General features: G+C 30.9%; 2 protein-coding genes across 6 annotated transcripts in view; both read left to right on the top strand.

Moving 5' to 3' along the window:
- The window catches only part of LOC126834066 (homeobox protein 4-like), a 57,520-nt gene extending 43,589 nt beyond the window's left edge, over positions 1–13,931 (top strand). The window contains exons 4-15 of one of the 3 annotated variants that reach the window (XM_050565697.1): positions 8,395–8,467; positions 8,537–8,730; positions 9,683–9,740; positions 10,444–10,817; positions 10,884–11,248; positions 11,319–11,534; positions 11,971–12,040; positions 12,106–12,184; positions 12,657–12,806; positions 12,910–13,033; positions 13,106–13,274; positions 13,720–13,931. In XM_050565697.1, coding sequence (XP_050421654.1) covers positions 8,395–8,467; positions 8,537–8,730; positions 9,683–9,740; positions 10,444–10,817; positions 10,884–11,248; positions 11,319–11,534; positions 11,971–12,040; positions 12,106–12,184; positions 12,657–12,806; positions 12,910–13,033; positions 13,106–13,245 — 1,843 coding nt within the window. In that variant the 3' untranslated portion in view covers positions 13,246–13,274; positions 13,720–13,931. Of the gene's footprint in view, positions 1–8,394; positions 8,468–8,536; positions 8,731–9,682; positions 9,741–10,443; positions 10,818–10,883; positions 11,252–11,318; positions 11,535–11,970; positions 12,041–12,105; positions 12,185–12,656; positions 12,807–12,909; positions 13,034–13,105; positions 13,275–13,719 lie in introns of all 3 variants that reach the window. The other 2 variants (XM_050565699.1, XM_050565698.1) reach the window with 2 other exon arrangements.
- A 1,228-nt stretch (positions 13,932–15,159) lies between these two features.
- LOC126834328 (uncharacterized) lies at positions 15,160–24,651 on the top strand. 3 transcript variants are annotated; one of them, XM_050566161.1, is made up of 17 exons: positions 15,222–15,240; positions 15,352–15,390; positions 16,559–16,606; positions 17,965–18,055; positions 18,315–18,434; positions 18,718–18,840; positions 19,568–19,684; positions 19,754–20,004; positions 20,073–20,250; positions 20,364–20,499; positions 20,674–20,839; positions 21,136–21,512; positions 21,895–22,072; positions 22,144–22,418; positions 22,480–22,648; positions 22,716–23,054; positions 23,586–24,651. In XM_050566161.1, exons 3-17 carry the CDS (start codon positions 16,568–16,570, stop codon positions 23,985–23,987), a joined length of 2,961 nt encoding a protein of 986 aa, XP_050422118.1. In that variant the 5' UTR covers positions 15,222–15,240; positions 15,352–15,390; positions 16,559–16,567; the 3' UTR covers positions 23,988–24,651. The 3 variants fall into 3 exon arrangements, with proteins under 3 accessions (XP_050422120.1, XP_050422118.1, XP_050422119.1); XM_050566162.1 differs by lacking the exons at positions 15,222–15,240; positions 15,352–15,390; positions 16,559–16,606 and adding an exon at positions 16,999–17,108; XM_050566163.1 differs by lacking the exons at positions 20,674–20,839; positions 21,136–21,512 and having other exon boundaries at positions 15,160–15,390; positions 23,586–24,648.
- The last annotated feature ends 2 nt before the right edge of the window (positions 24,652–24,653 follow it).

Genomic DNA, 24,653 nt, shown 5'->3' with positions numbered 1-24,653 from the left:
TTATATAATATTTTAATTATAGTATAATTCGTATGTATTATGTATGTGTAAATTTAGACTATTTAAAAATGTAATTTATTATTGCCAGTGGTGAAAAATAAAAATAAAAACAAATTTTACCGTTGCAGAATAATTATATAATATACACAATATAATAATATTATACGAAACGTCGTTGATCCCTCTTTCGGTTGGCTATTCCACAAATAACTACCGAAACGAAAATAAAATATAAAAAGTCATACTTTCTTCGCCCACGTATGGCCACCGTCATCGAGATATCCAGTCTTTAATCTTTTGGATACCGTCCAAATTCGATTACCGTCGCCGCTGTCTCCGAGTGTTTTGGAACTTGCAACAGAGTCGGTAATAACCAGGGTTAACGTTTACACAAAGCTTTGACGGACAAAAGAAAGTAAACCGAAAGCAAGAAAATCGTCTCTTCTACAAGGCCCCGGTCCCTGATAACAGTTAACGCGGGCAAGATACTTATCAGTGATAAGTTATCACACAAAAAACGCGGCGGCCATCTTTTCAAGGCTACACCGCTAAAATGTTGTATCAGACTTGTGTTTTGTTTACACATTGAAAGTAGTGACCCGTCTGCCGATTTCATCAGCTATTCCGTGCAAATACAATTACCTAGACAATATGTGTATTTGTACATGTAGAGGAAGAACGCGGAGCAAGTTGATATTTGATGAATGAACTAGTAGCGAGACTGAACGGCGGGGGTGGGCAAGGGGAAACCCGCTTGGGGCACGCGATAATTTGGCGAGTACGGCTTTCACTAAGGGAAAGGGGGTGGTGGTGGTGATGGTGGTTCTTGACGTCACGCCGGTAAAAGGTATTTACTATGTGGTAGGTACTATGTAAAGGGACTGTCGTGTTTGCCGTACGCAGGAATAGCCCCGTTCAGTCTACCCCCTCTGTATGTATGGCGCGTGTAACACTGTTGTTTGCTATGCTATTGATCCGCCGGTCAGGTCGGATAATGTGTGTAGGTATATAGGGTGGCGCACGCACGTCTTTTCCCGGCGGCCTGTAGGTCGTCATAACGCGCGCCCCGTCGCCGAGCTATCGACCGATTGTTTATTTATTTATAAAAAAAAAAATTTGGTGTTTTTTTGCACCGCGCTGTTGCTGTATACAGTGTGTACGCCCCCGCAATGCATTTCAGACCCCTTCGGTTGGCGGACCGATCGATAACCGCGGCGGCGTACAATACACTTTTTACGTTTACCAGCCACGACCGCCGCCTTTGACTTCCACGACGACGATGATAATAATAATAATATTATTATCAACGTTCGTCGGCAGAGGTCGTTCGAGGAGCCACTCGGCGACCTGCCACATTAGGCGAGTGCAAAATATGATATATATAAGTAAATAACGTGGATGAAAATCTGACCGGACTCGGTTGACAAAAATAACGTGTCGATAATACTAGAAAAAGTCTACTTGCTCGTTAATTATACCGTTTACGCCACACGCCGGTTAGGTTTTTAGATGTAAAACTAACTACTCGTGCATTTGTAGTTGACCAAAGTTTTACAACGTTATACATAGTAGGCAATGTTGTTTTTTATTCTCGTAAAACGCTTTAGGCCACTGGTGTACACAGCCATAAGAATTGGTAATTTATTGGTAAGGCACAAAGTTTCGCAGATAATGACAACTCGTCAGTTTTTTAACACTAAGCTAAACTATGACCACTATTTGAATCTTTTTACCGGATGAGAGTGTTCAGCAACACGTGTTTTCCCTGTCGTTGGTTTTTTTTGTTGTGTACAAATGTATTCAGTCGAGAAATTGAGAGTTGGTCTCTGGCCAAACGTCGTGGAAAATAAATGTATCCATACGTTTACCCTTTTTGTATTTGTTTACAGCATTAATGACGTAGTAGCCGCTTAGAATGCAGCATGGGTTTAAAAATAAAGCGAAACAAAATATACAATCTGGACAGCGTTCAGAATCCGGTGTGTGTGTGCACATTGTTGGTCGTTTACTCACTCGGTTTTCCGGGCTTGAAATATTGTTTTTTTGACCTCTCTAATACTTATGGAAAACATCCGTTTGAAAATGTTACAATATCGACCAGAAATTATGGGAAAACGGGCGCATATATGCCTATAACAATCGCTATTAATCGGCTTAACCGGTTGTCAGTAGACTGTCAGTTCCATTTTTGATAATAGGTATAGGTATTGTCTGTAAAATTGAATTTTGTAGAGTTTACACGAAAAAATTACTTTGTTTTGGCGGCAAGACTTTGGTTAAGTTCAAACAGAAAAAAAAAGACTGGTGTAGGAAATTTAATTCGAAACATACATGTTATTCCTTATATAATATTAAATTATTTATGATGTACCCGTGTGAACTGTTGAATTCAGTCCAACAATATACACATATTAAATAAATAACGATATTTATCAACATGCATAAGGCCATGAGAACAGATAACACCGGGTGTTATTATAATACTAGGTTGTAGGTAGGTACCCTAGTTTGAACATCCGGATATATCTCCCAAATCCGGGTTTAACAACCCTACTAATATTTATAATATGTTGCAAACCAAAGTATTAGAATTTGTTATGGTTGTAAATTATAAATTTTTAAAAACTAGGACTTCCTTGGTAAAAAAAATTCTAAACTTTCCAAATGTAATGTTTTTAGTATTAGCAAATTCCAAGCGCTTTAACGGCGGCGCTACACTCAGTTGCCTACGCTCAATAATGGTTTTTATTTTTTTAGACAGCGCCAAGTTTTACCGCACGATAATGAGCTTGTTGGGTTTAGGGAATTTTGAAAAAACGCCTGGCTGTTTTGTGGATTACGTCACTGTCAGATTTTGTTGGCTCTCAGCCTCTGGATTCTTTTTTTTATAAATACACTAGTACAGAGTTGTCTATTCACACACACAACACTATACAGTATTTCTTCCCCCTTCCCCCCACATTCTTGGCGCACACCGTCCCTTTGACAATATAGAAATAGACGCTCGTTTAATTATAGACGTTACAACCGCGGTCATGTTTGATGTTATGTTATACAGCTTTCGAGTATTGAACTTCAAAAAAAAAAGGTGTGTGTTACATAATAATACTGTAAGCTCGTGGGAAGTTCAATACGCCTCGGTTGGGTTCTGGAATTTTGATATGCAACACTAATATAGAAAATAAGAAAAAAAAACAATTAGATTTGTATTCTTAGTTTTTAAATTTTAAGAATAATTGACATTTGTTTGTTTTTAGGTCCCTCCGTTTAGAAGTTTCACTTCAAATTAAAATAAAAACCACTTAAAAATTGTTACTAATACAAAACAACACTTAATAATTTCGAAAAGATATGTCCACTTACAGCCAAAATCGGTATTTTTCTAATTTAATTTTTGTTTATTGGTCATTTCTCAAATTTCAAAACGCGGTATAATTATTTTCTATTTAATTTTAAATTAAAACATTTTTAGTTTTCCTCTATTTCTGAACATATTTTTTGTTTGTGTGGAGATGAGATCTTTTGCTACTGTTCAGGTATAGTACACTGAAAAATGAATATAATAACAAGCAATTAGTAAGACGTGTCTGGTAAACAACAAACTGCGCATTATTATGTGTGTATTTACGTATTGTAATATTATAATATGCATGTGTCTAGTTTGTAAACGAGAGTGAGAGAGGTTACTTAAAGTCAAGGGAAACGAGAATACTTAAAGAGGCTAGACAGCGTCATATACTTCTTTGCCGTTTGCCTCCAACTGTCTTGTATACGTTTCTTTTTATAGGTTTTTAATAAATCTGACAATAAGACCGTTTAACGGGGGCGGAAACAGAGGGGGAGGCTATAGAGGCCTCGAGTACTTAAACTGTATGCATTAAAAGTGTATTTTTATCATAAACTCAATTAAGGGGGTGCTATGAGGAATTAAGCATCCCCAGACTCAAAATTAGCACCCCCAATAATAATAATAATTGAAACCCCAATCCTTGATTTGTATTTTGTGTGCATACAATTTTAATAATGTACATACTCCGTTTTAATTTGTTATTTTTTATAGAATATTTTTGTTTTTAAATATATTATTTTATATCTTATGTTTTGAAGATAAGAATTATGTTTAGACGGATATACATAATTGTAGGTCTAGTTGCGCCTATGATTTTTATGTGTTATTAAGTTATAAGTGGGTTGTGGTCAAGTTAAATTTGTCTTTTGAGTCGTCATCATTTGTTATGTACCAAAATTGGGGCATTCAAAAGCTTTCCGTCTGGCGTAGGTAGGTGTGTAAATATGTAATATACACACACACAATATGGTCGACGACACAGGCGCAACGGCGGCACCGGCTCAAGCGGGATCAATACGGTTCGGCGTCGGCCATGCCTGTCCGGGCCGAAACACGACCTGATGTGTCATCACAAACGGTGATCGATTAGTAGATTTATATAATGTTTGGTGTTTGGCCGCCGATTGCAGTTATTAACAGCGCGCGGATAAGCTGAATTTGTACACGGCCAGCGATTAAATCTATAAGTGTACATATATTATATTTTTTTATGTGAATTCTCATTTATCTCAACAACCACTCACCGATCGCGTTTTTGGCGGTAGATTGTAGTATAGGATGGACGCGAGTAGCAACTGGGACACTTACCTTTGGTATTTCTTTAAGAATGTTCCAGATTTTTCTACCGACTTCTGGAATTTCCGAGAATCTTCCAGGAAGTCCTTGACCGTTTTTGGGGTAGTTTTTACCCCTTACTTTCTTACATACATCCACTCATCGAGAATGTTACAGTTTTACACAATATATTTGTAACTGAAATCTTATATATAATAAAATGTAAGCGTGGTTGTCCGTGCGTGCCGCTATAACTCCGCAAACCACCCTCGCGGTCTCATGGGGGTTATGTGGTATAGTAGCTCTCCATCGCCCATCCATGAAGAAGGTTTCGGTTTGGAACTACAGGGGTTGGGTTCGAAGATATGAGTGTCGAAAGCGGTCATCGCACCAATGGACTTCTTAGGAGAAGTCGGTGAAGTAGCTGGAAAACCCAAAGAATTTATGTATCTATTCACCAAATAATTATATGACAAATGTAGTTTATAAGCAAGTACCTATTGTAATAGAATAAGTTAATTAAGTATGAAATAAAGCGAAAACAAAATAAAATAAGAAGGAAGGGTTTGTTTTACTAAATTAAATACAACTGTACTGAGATTTGATTTAGTTTTATAATTTCTGTACTTAAAGATTCACTTTTTAATGGAAAATAAAATATACAACAACAACAAGCCTCAAGTGTATATAGCTGCTGATAAACAGTGCTGCTGCTACTGTCGAGGGTCAACAATTATTACCTTGTAATCCAAAGATAACCCGCGATCGTTATCGAAGTCGGAGTGTGATTAGAACACAATTATTATTATTAGCGGAGAGCAAACGATAATGATAATATATTAGTCATCAATTATTGTCGGTATTTTTGTGACAATTGCAATCGATACCGATTATCGCAGTGATCTCGTACCGAGGTATTGATCTTGACACCGTATAATCTGATCTAAATAATACACACGGGGTTACTGTATCGATCGTGTAAGATCAATAGCAGCGATGGCCTTGGCTTATCGTTTAATTATTCAATATTATACGACAACGCGTTAGGTAGTGCACGCTTTTTTTGGTTTCCTATGCACAACTGCACCAAAATTGCATACACCGTTCGCCTTTCCTCTTTTTTTTGTTTTTTTGTCTCAACGCCAAAAATCACAAACACCTCTCTGTTCTTGCAGTGACATAAAGCGTGACATTGTTAATTGTTAATCATTTAGACATCATCTGTCTGGGTATCGGTTAGACTAGAAAATATCTAAATAGTTATGAGTATAATTTTAGAATCTCACAATATAGGGTGATCCACTAATAACAATGTTATTACCGAACGTCAAGCAAATATTATAATATTGTGTCTTAATAATATATTCAGCTCATTTTCATTTCAACAGTACACGCATCTCAGACGATAAGTATATTAATTGACAACTATTTCCCCTTGCAATATCACAGCAGAGAGTTTTTAATAAATGAAAGTCTAACGCACATTATTAGGTATTGGCGCGGTGTAAGGCCTGCAAGTGGTCGAAGGTACCACTGTGGCTGTGCCTATACTAATATATTATGAAAGCGGTCTGTTTTATTGACCGTTTTTGTTTATGTAAAAAAATCGCCTTTTAATATTATCCAAAAGTGTTTAAATTAAATTTATTTAATTACAATAAACTGAATTTCTTAAATAAAAATCGTTTCCCAACGTGTACTCATAATTATTTTGTTATGGTGAAACGTTTTTTTTTTTTACCACCTAATGGCCTTAGTAGAAAAACGTGCACATTAAAAGTAATACCGCGAAGCTTAAACAAATTCAGCCTGAAAGTAAACTGACATAGTCGAATTTGATTTAAGTCGTTTTTTTCTTAAATATACATTCATAAAAACGCACCCGCTCTCGGTCCCCTTGACTCTTTGAAAGCCGAGAAATGTCACCAATTATAATAATAATAGACCGAGGGGGCGAGCTAAGACCGCGTGCTCTCCGTTAACGATAATATGTTGAGCCGACATTTTTTTTTATGTGATTATCACTTCTAACCAATGCAAAAAAATACACATATATACCTATTTAAGGGGTTATCAATACTTTAACCACCACACCTCCAAATGGGCATAACAAAAGTGGTGCAATACGCACAGCTAACCGCCGTCCCTCGGTGATGAGCTGTTATGCGGCTTGACAGAAGTATGACGCATAAAATATATAGGAGGGCAGCAGCATGCACAATCATCGTTTTCGGTGCAACGATCCGTCGGCCGGATCGAATAATGGAACGGAGCATTAATAATAATATTAGATAAATAATTACAAGGGACAATAATAATCGTATTAAAACTTGTGTACGGCGTGTTTGTGTGTGTTGTCGATGACGTCACGGGAGCTGTTCTATATTATTATTATTATTATTATTATTATTATTTTGTGCTTCGGGAAACGAGCGGTTGTCGGCATATAATATTATTGATCCATCGCCGCCGGCGTGGAGGCCTTCTTGTTGGAGGTCAAGCCGGTACGTTGCATTTGCGGGTTCATTGGTCTTTTTATGCTGCGCGTACACTGGCGCTCCAAATTGTATACATTTGTGTGTATAATAATATGTGTAATATACATTATGTATACATATAATATGATGATAATATTATTATTACTATTATGCCCGGCTGTGTGTGTGTGTAATCTTAATGCGACGTCACGTGACCTTGGCGAAACATCTCACGAAATCGTCTCTCTCTCTCTGTCTGTCTTTCCCTCTCCGTGTTAGCATATACCCTATTGTTTACACACAACGTATAAGGTCGTTATTTTTTTTTCTACAATTTTATATCTATGCGAACGGCGATGATAATTATTGTACACCGTACACGCGGTTATATGGTAAATACCGCATAATATTATCGCGCGTTTACCTTGAAAAGCGTTTTTTTGTGTATGTTATGAATGCAAACAAGGCGTCATGCACCGGCACCGCATAATAATTATCGTTTAAGCTATATTTTTTTTTTTTTTTAGAAATTAATTTTTTGGCGTACAATTTTTAATGACGTCACTCGACCGACTACCGTTCTACCTATTTCGCGTGTAACAATAATAATAATATACAGGCAGGCTTTTACTTTTCAACGACTACTGCAAACGCTAGGAAAAAAAATGTTAGTAATTAAAACTAGCGTTAAAGGCCAGTGTTCATTTTTCTGCACAACCGAGTTAGTCCACAGAGTATAAATAATAAAAACATTATTTGTACCGTGATGAACATTGAATAACTTTTAAAGAGTTTGGTACACAAAAATGAACATGGAACCTATTGGAAAAAAAAAAATGCCCATTTGCCATTAGTCGTATGGAGCGAAATTTGCCCTTTTTGGAACCAAGAGGTACAATAATCGCGCTTAGGTGAACTGAGAACTCGGGACACCTACAACTGACGTACGCTTCTATTTATAGGTTTACCTAACCGATGGAAAATAATGATAATATGGTTTTCGTTAATTGACGGTTTAATAGCCTCCCAATTTTCAACCGTTGTGTACGGTATAGTATACACAAACACCATAATGTTTACTGTATACACACCGCACACGAGTCGCAGCCAACGCGCCTAAATCATTCTACCTGACCTTATTTCAAATGTTTACAAAACAAACGCGTTTAACGGCCATGACTGTGCAGCAGCAGCTACCAACCATCCCATCTGGAATGCACGCTTTTTTTAAAAAAAATGTATGTTTGTTTTTTACCGCGTCGAATGCTCATGTGGTTTTTATTTTGATTTCAGCGTTAACAGTGAAAAAATCGACGGGCCAACTACGATTCCCGCCGTACCGACCGGTCCTATGATCGATTTCACGGTAATAGACAAACAATAAATAGCTCACAAAATGGAATAGCTTAGAAATTAACAGGTTGCAATTTTTCAGGAATACCTGCGCGGTCCATTATGCAACACCACCGTGGACAAGGAGGCGGTTAAAGAGGACTTTGTCAACGCCTCGATGTTGATAGCCCAAGCGAAGAAGATGGCGAAAGAGACAGATTTATATTTGAAAAACCTCAACGACGTGATCCTGCCGAGGTGTCGATCGGCAGACGTTACCAGCGATTTAATTAAAAAGTATACTATTAATGTGTTATCTACAAATGAAATGTATACATATAATCGTTGATTTTTATTTTTAAAACACACTATTGAAGTAGGTACACAATATTATGTACAATGGCGATTTTTGATTGAATAAACCTAATTAATTTATAATAACTTGCACGTTAGACACGTGCAAGTTTTTTTATGATACAAGCAGCATTCAAAATAATATTAGTAAAAAATCGAAAAACAATCAAATTAAATATTTTTATAAATTAACAATAGGAGTTCAGCAGTTCAGAAATACAATACTGGTATAGAGGTCAGAGGTGTCGATTAAAGCAATTATTGGGAATGAAAGTAAGCGGTTTTTAAGGAGTTTTGTATAGGCAATTATTTCAGAGCCATCTTCTGATCTATGAATTTGTATGCATAATAAATGATCATAGTGTGTGTCAAGTAAACATGAAACAGTGATAGGCCATAGCATTTCAAAACAAAGGTGCAATTACATAATATTTTAAAGATGCAAATATTTGTTCAGTGCTTATTTATATTTACAATGGTTTATTAGGATGAATTAACTAAATATTTTCTATTCAATCTGTTTGTACATACAAGCTGTAAATTTAACGAGTGAATTCCATAATATAAATGTGTAGAAGTCGATTAGATTTTTGTTTCTAATAAGGATTTAATTTTTAATTTCTCTCTAATTGTTCAAAACGGGGTTTATTAAAAATTTCTATGAAAACAATCAATGTTTTAGACATTGTTAAGAGTTTAAATGGTGTTGGTTGTTTGATTTGTTTTGATCTACACGCCATAGGTAATAAAGTATAAAATAAATTTATATACTTAGAGACTATAAATTGTGACTTGAATTAGTTGATAAAAGTTGTTTTTTTAACTGATGTACTATAATATTATTAATTTATTGATTCAAACTGTATTAATAACTGGTTTCCTTATATTTTTTTAGACGCAATAATGTGGATGTAAAAAATTCAAAGCCACTTCGCTCTTACATCATAAAACAAGTAATTATAAACATCAGGTTTAATTATTATTTTATTTTATTATTTAATAAATACAATACATTTCTTTTAATTAAAATATTTATATAGAGTTAAATTATCAGATCACCTTGACACCTATGACATAACTTGCTTAGTGTGGTATAATATACTGTATTTTTAATTAATTTTTTTTAGAAATTTAAAATTAGTCTGGAATAAAATCTAAATATTTTTCTCTAAATTAATTTTAGTCAGATTTTATAATAATTATGATAATCATAAGATACATTTCCATTTAAATAACAAATAATTTACTTAATGCCTATTAATTGTGGAATTTTTGGCCCAACACTGGTTACAACAATTTTTTGGCGACCCAATTTCGAATGAAAACCTATAATAACAGTGCATCCATTTATTATTGTAACGGCTGCCATATTTCATGTGCTGTGGACTTATGAATGTGAATGTGTAATTAATCTATTTTGTCAGACTGAAATAGATCTATTTAACCAGGTCTTGTGTGCAACAAATTGTATACTCAATGAATTATAACGACTCCATTAATCATTAAAAATTAAATTTATGTAACTACAACTAAAATTTATGTATTCATCGCAAATAGAAAAATATTTTATTTTTGAACTATGCATTTTTATTGAAGTTTCCTTTACAGTGTTGTTTGTTGTTGTATTGTAAATACAATTTAAATTGTATGTTTTAGAATCAAAAGAACAACGAACCCAAAAATGGATTACAATTGTCAATGAAACCTATATCTGCGTTTCTCGACAAACGTGAACATGTCGAACAGAACAATACTCGTCCAAAATCAAAGAACAACATTATTAATTTAGGTGTTGTTACTAGTAATATAACATCATCAAAAGACACAAAATCGTCCTCCAAGGAAGATACAGCGAATAATGTGGCTGTAGTGAGTTGTACGGCTAAGAAATCTGACGATCAAGAAAAGCACAATCATAAAATTAAAAATCTGTGCATTCAACGAATTCCTAACATTAGTCTTAAACCAGACTTGGTTACACAGAAATTAACTAAAGTACAAATCAAGCCAGAAAAAAAACAAAACTTAAAGTAATAATAAAGTCGTAACTAAATTGTACGTAACAAGTAAATAATAGTTTGTGTCCACGTTTACAGGAATAGTAATTCAAATACGGCTTATCGCGAATTTACATTTGATTTCGAACCAGAAACTTGTACGTGTCATTTATCGAGCCAATCTAGACCAACCAGAGATGAAACAACTGCTTGTGAAGAAATACAGTGTATCCTGTGCACAATTTTGGAAAATGATTTATCGAATGATGTTTTAAGTAATCAATTAGACAATATACTACAATACTTGCAGAAAAAATTGGATGGAACAACCCATTCAGAGGAGACTAGTTTGAAAGACCTAGATAGGTTGATTAAAGAACATGCTACGACAGGCCTAACCAACAGTGTCATACAACAGCGGTTACTAGAAATAGCTGAACATTTTTTTGAGAATAATATTCAAGGTAGTTGACATCACTTAAGTGTTTTATTATATTTCATTAAATTTTAATAATAAAAATAAATTATATTTAGATGATGCTTTTGACCAAATATCTGAAGAAATAGAAAAAGGGTCCAACCTAGTACTAGACAGATTGAATAAAATCAAAAACTCTTTATTGGCCAGGAATCCATCAACAGAACTTCCCGAAGTACAATCTTGTACACAAAATAACTCAAACAATGTCAATCAATGTTACAATAATCCGAATCATCACAATAATTACACTGAAAATATATTTAAGAAAAGTAATATAATATTTGCGTCTTAGGAATAATTAATTACTATTCTTATTTATGTGTTTTAATTGCAACTAGGTGTAGGAATATTCAAATTATTCGTATTTCGTAGTTTAAATAATTTGAATTATAAAATTTTGATTTCTAATTTTTTAATTTAAATATAGAACAAGACTTTCCATGACCTGTTTCAGAATTCCCTCTGGCCTTCTCCCACGGCCTACAAGTCGTCAATTGTTGTTCAAATTTAAATACAATGTCTGTATTCTAGAATTTTAATAATTTAAACTATTTGAATAATTAATATATTACTACTAGATGAATTAATAAAAACTATTTGAATTATTCAGATTTTAGTATTATATAAAAGTTAAAGTTTATCAAAACCACCCAACTCTAATTGCCATTAAGATAATATATATTTATAGATATGATATGTTTTTAGACAACTATGTCAGTGTAAGAGAATTTTTACAAAGAGGTTCTAACGATTTGCCTGCGTCGAAAATGGGACAGTATGTATTTTAAAAATAATTTAACTATTTATATTATAATGTTTTTCGTTATATTGATTCAATAGGCTTCCAAACAGGTCAGAACTTACGACAAATGTTTACAACATGACTAACATTAATCAAGATTCCGATATCCTGAACAAAGTAAATGACCGCTGCGAATTAAACTCATTTAGTGTGATGAAACAACATTTTGATATTATTAATTTTGATTTTAAATTATTATATGATGATAATAATACAAACTATTCTTTTTTGTAAATTTAAAAAGTTTATTAAAGTAGCATGTTTCAATAGAAAATTAAAATTGTTTAATACATTTCTGTTTTATTTATGACTAAAACTGTATTAACATAATTTGTATTTATTTTATTTGTTAGGAAAAAAACTGCAATTACCTTTAATAAATAAAAATTGAGTTACATTTTTAAATTAAATACGTATAGAATATATTTGTTTACTCTGTCAATTCTTTTAATTGTTTATTGAACACACAAGAAAAGATAATACATGAAAGATAATTTATGAATTAATAATATTTAGTAAATATAACTATCAAAACATGAGTTGTCTAATAATAATAATACACTGTAATATAAATTATTTATTTATTTAGAAACATGAAATAGAGCCAGAACATTTTTTGAGACAGAAAACTACACATTTTCAGCATCTTGATTCTTCATCTTCTCCAATTAAACTTTCTACATCATCAAGTACATCTCTTAGCGTTATATATGGAAAAAATGATTGTAGTGACAATAGTGTAAGCAAACACTATAATATATTTTCTATTTAGCTTTAATAGTTAATGAAAAGAATGACACAAATGATATAGTTGTAATTTTTTATTTTTTTTTTTTGCATAGAAAACCAATTCTATTTATGAAGACGATTGGGAAGATGATGACAGCTCACATTCTGAAGCCATTGCTGGTTTGAATTCTAATGATTTAACTTCCAATAATGTGAACGATAAAGCGTTAATAAAAAGTAATTTTTTGTGATTATTAATAATAGATGTATTTATAGAACTTGTTTATTTATTTGTTGTAATTTATTTAGAGAAAAATGAACACGAGGGATATGAGAATAAAATCAAACATCTGTCTAGGGCTAACAGTAAAAATGATAATTACGAAAATAACGAGATTGAAGACTCGTTTTCAGGTGCATCATGTATAAATAATTTATTCAGCCATTAAAAAACTCAAGCTCAACTTATTAATTTTCCGTAAGTTAAAAGGAAGACTACAATGCTAACCATATTACAGTTATTATAAAATAAATTCAAAATGTAAATATCTTAAAATGAGAATTATAAAAGATGTTAGCGGTCTGGCTAAAAGATTACAAGCATGGCGGTCACACAAGATTTTGTATCTCTCGTGAAATCTACAAACTACAGCTGTTAATTTAAATAAATAACTGTCTTATGAACTTAACTATGTGGGTGGAGGTGATTCAATGGCTCTGTGGGCAATAGTGTTGCTATTGAGCAGATTGACTCTGGGAGATCATTAAATTATTCAATATTAATAATACAACAATATAGCAATTACTAAAATATTATTATCTTTTAATAAAAAAAATTGAATTAAATAATAATTAGCATAATATCTATGTTACTAAACTTAACTAAAATGCAATTGATATCTAATAACAATTATTGTTTAAAGGTGATACCAAAATCGATGCTCCAAGAAAACCGTATGCAACTCAGTTAGTTTTGGAGAATTGAATACTTTAGAACTGTACAACATTAATCCCGATTTATCTATTGGCGAAATAAAAAACTAGTTGTTACTTGTTTATGTCATTTTTATACACTTAAAGTTGTAATTTTTTTCATTTTTTGAATTAGTAAATTTTTTGTATATTTGTACTTAAACGTGCGTTTAATAGTAATTAAATAATAATAATAATATTTTAATTAAATATAAGGATCGTGTCTTAATAAAAAAAAAAAGTATGTAATAAACTAACAATTTGTAAATGTATTATGTTATATAATATTATAAGTATCATAATAATTCTTATATAATGGTAACTGTATAGAGAATATCATATAAATTTTGAACTAAACAATTATCTAACAATACATGCCAGTAACATTCAATGTGAGTATCATCGTGGTAGTAAATAAACTTATGTTAATTAAAATAATTATAAATCTGACTATTATTATAATTATTTATTATTTTTTTAAAGTTTGGCAAATTGTACGTACAAAAATAATTAATATTTATAATAATAGTTAGATTTATAATTATTTTAATTAACATACTAAATTTACTACTACGATGATACATATATCAAGTAAACTGATTAATGGTAATGGTGATACAACTTAATTAACGCCAATATATATATTACTTATTAATAATCTATTGTGGGCTACATTTATGCTAAAACAATATTAAAACATAAATTGATGTTATAAAAATTAAAAACATGTACGTATGGTGGTGACTGGTGAATGTCAGTCGTATAGACAAAACCAAAAGCGAGTAACTGGTTTATAATTTAAACATCTATATAAATTTATACTGATAAGTTTATTTTTTGTTATTTATTTTAAATCAAATTGCTAAATTCGTATAGCAAGATGAACACAATATTATTTCATACTCGTGCAATGGATCAAAATATAAGATAATACAATAACAAAATCAGTAGAAAATACATGAAGCGCGAGTCAAGTAGACTATAAAAGTATTTCCTTAACTAATACTGAATAACGACTTAAGAATTCTTAGGCCGTACGATTTTCTTCTCGTTAGAATACAACTTACAAGACAGGCGCATAGGAACACCTGCTAGCATGTCATCGTCTGCCGAACGTTTAAATTTTCATTATATGGCGGGAATATTTTTGAGGTTAGTTAAATAAAACTGTTTAATTTTGTTACTATATTATTTTAAAACGTACACAAAAATATCTTTGTTGTTTTAAAATAGTTTCAATCGTTTGGCTAAACCGTTTGGGTGATTCAAAAAATTATAAGTTAATTTTTTTACTAAAATTGTTTAACCTCTCCCCGGAAAACGGTTTACACCACTCTGGCGTCGGTCCCGCGTATCCTTCATTCCGCCAGGCGCCATCACGGTACATAAGTTATAATATAGTGTTTTTATTTCTCAGTTCCCGCTATATTTATTGACTGTTTGCTGTTGTCAAATCGCTATTCGATTATCGAGTAATTAAATACGGATAATAATATTTTCCATCGAAAATTCTATCGCTCGTGATTTTGTTTAATGTTGTACGTGTGTTTTTATATCTGATTGTTAAAATCTTTTCTTTACAGATACTCACATGTAAAACTGCACTGTTTGCGTATTCCCGAGTATGTACATAATATTATCTATGTATAATAATTATTGTTGTGTTAAAAAATATTGTAATATTTCATTTATCAATAGTTATAAGCTTAACGCTTAAATACAAAATAAGCGATCTGCGAAGTAGGTTGTTCAAATATTAACTATTTTTCACCTTTTTGCGTTTCTCGAAGTGTGTATCTATTTTCATTTTGTATTTCTTATGTGTAAACACTTGTAGGTATGTGTACGACAACGTCGATGAAACACTATTTCGTTTAAAACACAAGTGCAAGTCTTGCATGATATATAATTAGTTTTATAATATTGTATTCTATATTCAATTCGTTTAAAAACTAATAGTAAATCAAAATATTCAATCGACCTGAAAGTTACACAATTAGTTTGTATATTGGCTTGATCGTTTTGCGTAATCGCATTTAATTTAAACATTGTAGAGAAAAAGTAAGCATTGGTTCCCAGATATGAAGTTTACTTATAACTTTTTCATTTATTGTTGTATTATGTGTCAATGGACATTGGTATGGTTCGTGTATGTTCTAATTAGGTTTATCTTTGGTTTTACACATGCTTTTGTTTTAATTCAAGGTCTGTAATACAGATTTGAACAGTTTATATTGAAATTAACGCAATATAGATTTGACTTGTATATTTTATTTTAGTATTAATTACTTTTATCGATTTGATCATTTTACGAACATTAATTTAATAATTGATTTTGTAGTTAATAAATGATAAGTTATCTTTTGTACGCTAGCTTGCTTTTTTTGAAAAAACAATGTCTTAATATCTATAAGCAAGACTGACGGGTATTCTCTAGTTACAAAAAAACACAAAAGAGAACGCAAAATAAAAACTTTCAAAATTTTCCCACACCGGATTGAGAATGGTACAAATGCCGCCACTCGAGTGCTTAAAAGTTATATTCAACTAATACTGTTCACATTGTATTTAGAATAAAACACATATCATAAGATTTATGTAAACATTACAATGCACAAATTTTTATCATGGTGTACATTTTTATGTGTGCAAGGTTTGGTTATGGCTATTGTTGTGAAAGACATTATTTGTCCAACTATATTCTGCTGATTTATGTTGTTTAAATATTAATTTACTTTATATCTAAAAACATGTATTTTGATTTATAATTATATTATTTAATGGTTACAGACATTAATAATGGAATTATGTGAAACAATGAAAGAACAATTTTTCAATGTAAGTACAAACAACTATTCAACATTTTAATATCTGAATATAGTATTACATGTTAAAGTAAGAATTTTGATACATTATGATGTTTAAATAATGTTCTAAAGTAGTTGTTTTAGAGATTTCAACAATTCATAAAATTCCTATAATTCTCATACATTCATATTATTTTGAAATTATCTCTTAGCTTGGCTAACTAACACTTGGACGTGTATTTTCTATAAGTGTATAGGGTTTAAGTTGAAGAATTTACTAAACATTCTATTTATTTAATAATACTCGGTAATAGTCATTGTTATATTTTCAATAAAACATTATCAAATATTTATACTTGATGAACTGTCTCTGTGTTGGTATCACTGATTCAAATGATATCTCTGACTGACAATTTGCTGCCTACTTTTTCTTTTGAAAGTTTAGAAATTTATTTTTTAGAATTTTATTTAAAGTTCTCTCTTAGTTTTAGTTCTAAATTTAATTATGACAAAGAACAAATTTTGAATTAATGGTAAAGTATACCTATCTATGATTGTTTGCTATATTAAATAAATATAATATTCTAAATTAAATTTTAGATTTTACTATATAGTCAGTACTGAAAATCTTTTCATAATTATTATGTTACGATAAAGTTTTAATTTTTCTTATGTTTTAGTTATTAAAATAAAAACTATGGCTAATAAGATAATAGAAAAATGGTCGCACTCATGTACGAGTCATTGACAAACTTATTTGTGTCAAATGATATTTGAAAATAATAACTTGTGGTCTATGTTTTCTTCGTTCACACAAAAATTTGATACAAATTAAAATTTATTTTGCTCTTTGTTATTGTTTAAGATATAAATGTTGGTCTTCGATTTTGGATCTAGATACTGAATTTTGGATCTAGATACTAAAACTATGATTATCAAGAAAATAACTTGTTTTCAAATTATCCTCTTATAATATTTTCTTCCACACATTTCAGTGGTGTTGCTTAAAATTAGTTCATCATAGTTGTATGTAAGGTATTAAAACGTTTAACATAGATTATGCATAAACAAGCCATGGCATACTGTTTTGGCAACCCAATATCAGACAAAGCTATATTAACCATGTATTCGTTGCTTCCATGTCGTTAACATAATAGTTTCTGCATTTTATATACTTGTTGAAAGTTTAAGTAGGTATTTTAATCTATGGTTTTAACTTAGCTAAGTAAGCCTAGTAATAGAATGGGTTCAAAGATAGTTTAATAACACTGGTATAAACGCTAAATAAACCTGCTAACATATATTGAAAATGTAGGTGGTCAAGTTTCTATAAGTGTAAAAATATGATAAATAAGGTGCTTATTAAAAAAATATACTCTGTATTTACAGGAATCTGAGAAGAACCCAAAATTTGGTGATAATTTTGGAGGATTTGATATTGATGATGACACTTTAGCTATTCTTGTGAATAAAAAGAAGTGTAAGTAGTACAACTGTTTAAAATTTTACTAAAAATTCTTTGATCTCTTATTACTCAATTATTTTTATACTTGGAAGAGTTCATGAAAATATCCAGAAAAGTCACATTTTTCAAAATGGCGATTTTGGTGTCATGAAATTTGTTTTGACATCTGTTTTTTTAAATATGTTTTTCTTAGATTAAAAAAAAAAAATTGTTTCATGGTTATTTACCTGTACTCTTCATTTGACTAATTAATCATTTTTAACTAAAATTTTAGCTATAAAAATGGAACTCAATAAAGTCACAGGAGAACCTATGGAAGTTGATAAAGAGCCCAACAGCCCACCACATGTGAATAATAACAACATTCATCAGAATAACAAACCAAAATCAAATGGTAAGTTTTACTTTTAGTTAGCAAGTTATCTATATAACTGCATCATTTGAGACGGCTAGATCGATTTGGCTCATTTTTTTAGTTGAAAAAAACATTAATTTTGGTCTGTGAAAATAAAATAATATTGAATAACATACGGACATGTTAATTTCTTATAAGAATGTTAAAACACTAATTCTGTTATTACAAAAAAAAGTTATGTTTAATTTATTATTAATTTCACTTAAATAATAAAATTATCAATTTTTATTTATTTGCTTGATTCTATTCGTTTCATTTTTAGTTTCATCGCCAGAAACCAGTGATGCAAAACAAACCCGAAATGGTAATAAAAGACTTAAAAGAGATCTTTCACGTACTGAAGCTATAGAAAATTTGGAGACTAATGAATTACAACCTGGATTAGGTGATTTATAACTTATAGTTGTGTAATTGATAACCAAAATTTGTATGTTAAGTAAATATAATTTTATCGTAACAAAAAATAATTGAAATCGCTTAACTCTCAGAAGTACAAATTATTTGCATTTGTATTATATAATATATATTTTTGTTAGCATCTATAATATGATTTAAAATTAAAAAAATATTGCATAAATCCTGGTTTGAATATCTAAATACATAGCATTTTGCTAATTATTAGTAGTTATTTTTAAATATTTTAAAACTATCTAAATTATCTGTCTATATTTGAGACTGAAAGAAAAAAGGGACGTCGGGTGGCAAAAATCAAATTTTGAGTTATTGGTTATTCCAAATTCTGGTCATTTTGAGACCAGAATCATTCTCCTTTCTTGAAAATAAGCCAAGTTATATTTCTTTGAAATTATCTTTTGGAAAATGAGTATTTTGAAGAAAAAAAAAACACTTATGTTGTGAAATGTTGCCAATTTTTCATTTTACATATTTAAGGTATGAAACTTAACCAACAAATAAAATAGTGCCTCTAAGCAGATAACAAAATGTTTTTTCTTAAATATTTTTCCGACCCGATCAATGTTTTGGGTTCTCTTGTGATTTAGATTTTCGCAACGAAAAGGTTCCTTCTCCCTTTCTGCCTCTCATATAATAAATCTAATATGTAGTATTCTTTCATTTTACTTATATGTTGTGTGGTTTTAAAATTTTTATAGAATTAACAACTCCAACCTTTAATCTTACGTCATCAGCACCTCGAAGTCGGAAAAGTGTTGGAAGAAAAATGAATGTTGACATTAGTGACCCAATTTATAAACTCCCATTTGATTTTGGTGAGTTCACACTTAAACAATTTTATGCTTCGAACATTTTAAAGAGAAACAAAAAAAAAAAAATTCCAGGTTGGAAAAGAGAGCTGGTTTATAGAACAACAGGAGATTCTGCATCTAATAAATCTAACAGAAGTGGTGATGTGTACTATTATTCTCCAACTAATAAAAAACTTCGATCGTTAAGAGAAATACAAGAACAGTTGGATTTATCTAACGATGGTCTTTTAAGTATAGAAAGTTTTACATTTTTAAAACAACCTTTGGGCTTAGATGATCGAACTAAGGAAATAATCAGAGAAGCAAATACTAAGTTATCTAAAGTAAGAAAAGCTAACTAAATTGCTCATTTTTTTTTTAAGATAAATATATTGTAAGCTTTGTTTTATAGGAAGATTCATTTACTGGGACTGGTAGTAAATCTAAAAAAGTGAAAACTCCTATTCGACAACCTATAGTAGACAACATTCGTGAGTTATCCGATGACGAAAACGAGAAGACATCAACAAAAATGAAAGTTGTATTTAAAAATGTTAAAGGTTCTAAATCAAAGTCAAAAAAAGAAAAAGGTAAATTAAATATATTAGAATGGTTATTATAACATTTTAATATGGATATAATAATAATACTTTTAATTGTTCGTATTATAATATATTTCTTATACTTGTTATGGACCATGTAGAGTCTTTGAACACATCGTTATCAACTCCAGAATATATAGCTGAAGACTGGCAAGCAATACAATCCAGTGCTACGACCACTTCCCCTACAAAATCTAATGACGCTGAAACTTCTAATTCTACTAGCAATAAAAGAAGGTAAATTTTAGATTTTTCCTACCGAAGTTGCATAATTTTTTTTTTTTGCTTATTAGTTTGTTTTTTAATGCTTTACTCATGTAATGCAAAACTATGGGGTTGTTTTCCTTATGCTTCCTTCTCATAATCCTTCCTTGTTGATACCATATACGTGAATGGATAAAAAAAAATTAGGTTGTCAACATCAGATGGAGAGGTTATTATGCAGGCACCATGTGGCATACGGTGTGCCAACAGTAAAGAACCAGCGACACTAATGTGTGCACAATGTTTGGTGTACTATCATCCGGCTTGTGTCAATCTAAATGCTAATCTCAAAATTATTGGATACGTGTGTGTTGTGAGTATTTTTCGTCATATACTTCCACTTGACATAATCATATATGTCTTTATATAGTTCTATTGTTGATTATATTATAAGCAGAGAAGCAATCTTATTTTTAAATTTGACAGCAACTAATATGAATTCGAGGGTATGCAAGTACACAGTATTATAGTGTGAGTCCGTGTCTTTAAGTTTTAGTACCGTTACATTTTCAGTCCCTTTTGAATGTATGTTAGTAGCTGGCAAATTTAACACAATAGTATGGCAGCTTATCTGTGTATATTAAAAACAACCGATCAATATTATTTTAGAATTGTCGATCATCTGTACGCCAAAGAAATAGACGACCTCAACCATCTCATACTGTCATTGTCGGTAGTTCTGAACCTGAACAATTACGTGTTGAACCAATACGTATCCGACAAGTAGCTCAAACAACAGATTCCCCAAATTTTTTCATCGATCGAACGCCTAGAAGAGAAGAACCCACTAATACCGCCGATGAACTGTCTGAAAATGATGAAAGTTTAAATACAACATCTACAAGTACAGTGATTTGTCAAGGTACCCCTTGCACAACTACAATGGTAGATGGTATGTTTCATCCTCAATATGTTTATGAAATGAAACAAACCCGAGGACCTAGTCTAATGACATGTGTCATCCAAGAACCTAAAAATTTAGATGGGTAAGTAAATTTGAATTTTCTCAACAGTGAGTTTAATATTGACCAGGCACACAAAAGCGTTTGTCACTGGTCTTTTTTTTTTATATAAAGGAGAGTAAGCTGTATATATTTTTTATTACTTTAATCATTTGATTATGTTTGTTTTCAGATTTGAGCGGAAAATCTTCATCCTTAATTTTCCTTCCAACCCCTATTTTTTTTTTATACATAAATATCTTGAACTAGTTCGTAGGCCTTTGTTATTTGCATGTTTAAAGCAAGTGGTCTTTATATGTGCCTGGTCGAGAACAAAAATTAAATAATTTTTTTTAAAAGCTTTGAGTCTACTAATATTTTTACAAAGCAAAACATAAATAAATTTTAAATATGCATTGTCATTCAGGTTTTCTGAAATAAATGGATCGTTATTGGAGTCGCCTGTTCCAATTGCATCCATGCAATCGTTTAATTATATGGCCACGGCTATGAGGAACGTATTCAAGTATTTAAAAGTTCAGGAACTCCTTTCAGCATCTCGAGTGTGTCCTGCTTGGAACATGATAGCTATGAATAGAATGTTGGTAAGTCGTACAAACAAATCCAACAATAATATTATTTGAGATATAATAAATTAATGTTAAATATGTTTTAGTGGCAAAATATTCGTTTAAAGAATTCTCAAGTTCGCGATTGGGAAAAATTTGCAGACACAATTAACAGGCAAGGGACAGAAGTGTTGGATACAAGGCGTATGTTGATACCATCTAAATTAGATGATTTCGACAGTTTCTGGTTATGTTTCTCTGCGGCAATAAAGAAAGCCAAAAATTTAAAAAACATTGAGTTGTACAGATGTCCGACACATGTGGTGGAAGATACCATTTATGCACTACCACAACTTGTTATACTTAATGCCACATCAATAAAGTAAATACCTATACATCTCATTTAATTAGTATATGTAATTAATTTTTATTTAATTTTATAGAAATCCACTTTTGACAAAAGAAGCCAAAAATTGTGCAGAGTTTATGCCATTAAATCTCAAGTACCTCGGTCAAATGACAAACCTCACTGAAATCAGAATAAAAAGTTTTAATGGCATTAAATTAACCTCATTAGCATCGTTGGACAAATTAGTTCACTTGAAAACTTTAGTAAGTCTTCATTATAGTTAATACCCAAAAATAAAAAAATTAATGTCAATGTTTTTTTTTTGTGTAGTCTTTGACTTCTATTAAAAATTTCCCGAAAGATATTTGCAAAAGTTTGGACACTGTAACTGTTGACTTGGAATTTTTGGAGATTGGCGATTGTGATTGTTTGTCTAACGAATTTGCTGTATCATTAAGACGATTTGTCAATTTAAGATCACTGAGGTTAGAAAACTGTTGTGGACGTTGGGATTCTTATGTCCAATCAGTTTTCAGCGCCATCAGAAGCCTTGACAAGCTCAGTATTCTGGAACTAATTAATGTCGAGTTCAGTAATACTGTAGAAGATGAATTAGAAAAATGTGATGGCATCAGAGCATTGCTCATTATTCCTGCGTATATTAGCCAAGTAAGTATTTCTATTACTGTTAATCTGTAGTTTACATTGGAGATGATATCCAATCAATGTAGCAAGTACAAAATAGCAAAGGACATTTATAACAATATATATTATTTTTTAAATTACAAATATTTTATATAAATACATTTTTAAATTATACCAAATGTTATTGGGGTGGCAAGTTAAATATCAGTGGCTTAGAAGTTATAGATTCCAGAAAAATAAATACATTGTTGTAAAAACAAAACTTTTTCTGCTCCGTATCTATAACTTAAATATAACTTATACATGCGATTGAATTTTACATGTTACAATAATTACTGTATATATTGGCGAAAGTATTAAAATGTTGTGATTTTATTTTTGATTTATATAAAGACACGTCTTCTAAGTATTTTCATTACCGACTATTGTTTTAAGATATTTTCTATAATTTTAGAGTGGTGATATCGACGTAACTCTTTGATGTCCTTATAAGAGTTTTGCTGTATTGACCCGGAACCATATTTGTAATATTTATTATTTATTATTTTTTTGCAGTCTGCAACGACTAACTGTCACCTAATTGATTGTCTGAAGAAACTTTCTGGCACTTTAACGCACGTAGTTTGGGGATTAACCCATGAACTATTACGTGTCACAGACCTATTCATCACACAGTACCAACAAAATCAACATACAATTGGCTATAACTTGGAACTATCACATACAAAAGAAACTTCCAACAACATACCTATACTGAGAACGAGGAAGAAGAAAGATCAGTCTGGAGAGGCTACATCCGATAAAGATGAGAAACAAGACAGTGTTGACATATTATCAGTGCCCGCGCTGGAGACGTTATTAGAGACTATGATGATCGGCGCAAAAACCAAAGTGATTAAAGTTCCGTTTTCTGCAACAAACCGAGTATATTTAGCAGAACAATTCAACGATCTTTAAACGATTATTGTTTAGTTTTTTTTGTCTCAATACTGGAGAATGAATTGTCTTGTCTGTGAAAAACTATTTAATGTATTATTATTTAAATTTTGTAGTACGATAGAAAAGATCATTCATTTTTCACCATACTTTAACCAGATAACTCGAATTAAGTAATTATTAATATTTAATAGTAATATTTATATAGATGAGTTCGTATAATTATTACAATGCATATTTTGTTTTTTCTTTTTTGTACATATTAAATAAGTTGACATTTTATATTTTTTTAAGTATACAATGGGCAAATGACTAATGAATAATTACTGCTCGTTTCATGACAAAAAATATAAAATGTATTATGTAAGTACCTTACTGTTTCAATGAAAAGTCAAGTAAAATGTATATTTGCTAGAACTTTTATTTTTATTGTATAGTAAATATGTTTAAAATTAAAAATATGTCTAATTCTCATTGTAATACTAGTACTTTATTTTGAGAATTAAACTTAATACTGTTTTGTAATATTTTTTATAATAAGCCGTGCTGTATATTCTATAATTACGTGTGTACCTACCACGTTTGAAAGTAAAACAATTTGTATTGGGCAACAGTTTCAACGGAGTAGCATAGCAATATCATGTTTTCTACAGACTTGTAAACATACTATATATATATATATATTTA

Source organism: Adelges cooleyi, unplaced genomic scaffold (genome assembly GCF_023614345.1).
Source record: "Adelges cooleyi isolate 19-005CV unplaced genomic scaffold, UGA_ACOO_1.1 ACOO_flye_CR_arks_rails_tigmint_CR_PRNA_21, whole genome shotgun sequence".
In the NCBI taxonomy this organism is placed as follows: Eukaryota; Metazoa; Arthropoda; class Insecta; order Hemiptera; family Adelgidae; genus Adelges; species Adelges cooleyi.
Note: the sequence above shows the minus strand (reverse complement) of the source record. Positions and strands in the feature narration are given on the sequence as shown.

Coding starts and splice junctions, on each gene's coding strand:
- LOC126834328 (XM_050566161.1), top strand. CDS start 16,568: ATGGAATTATGTGAAACAATGAAAGAACAATTTTTCAAT. Junction 18,435..18,717: donor TAACAAACCAAAATCAAATG/GTAAGTTTTACT, acceptor TTTCATTTTTAG/TTTCATCGCCAGAAACCAGT. Junction 21,513..21,894: donor GAACCTAAAAATTTAGATGG/GTAAGTAAATTT, acceptor ATTGTCATTCAG/GTTTTCTGAAATAAATGGAT.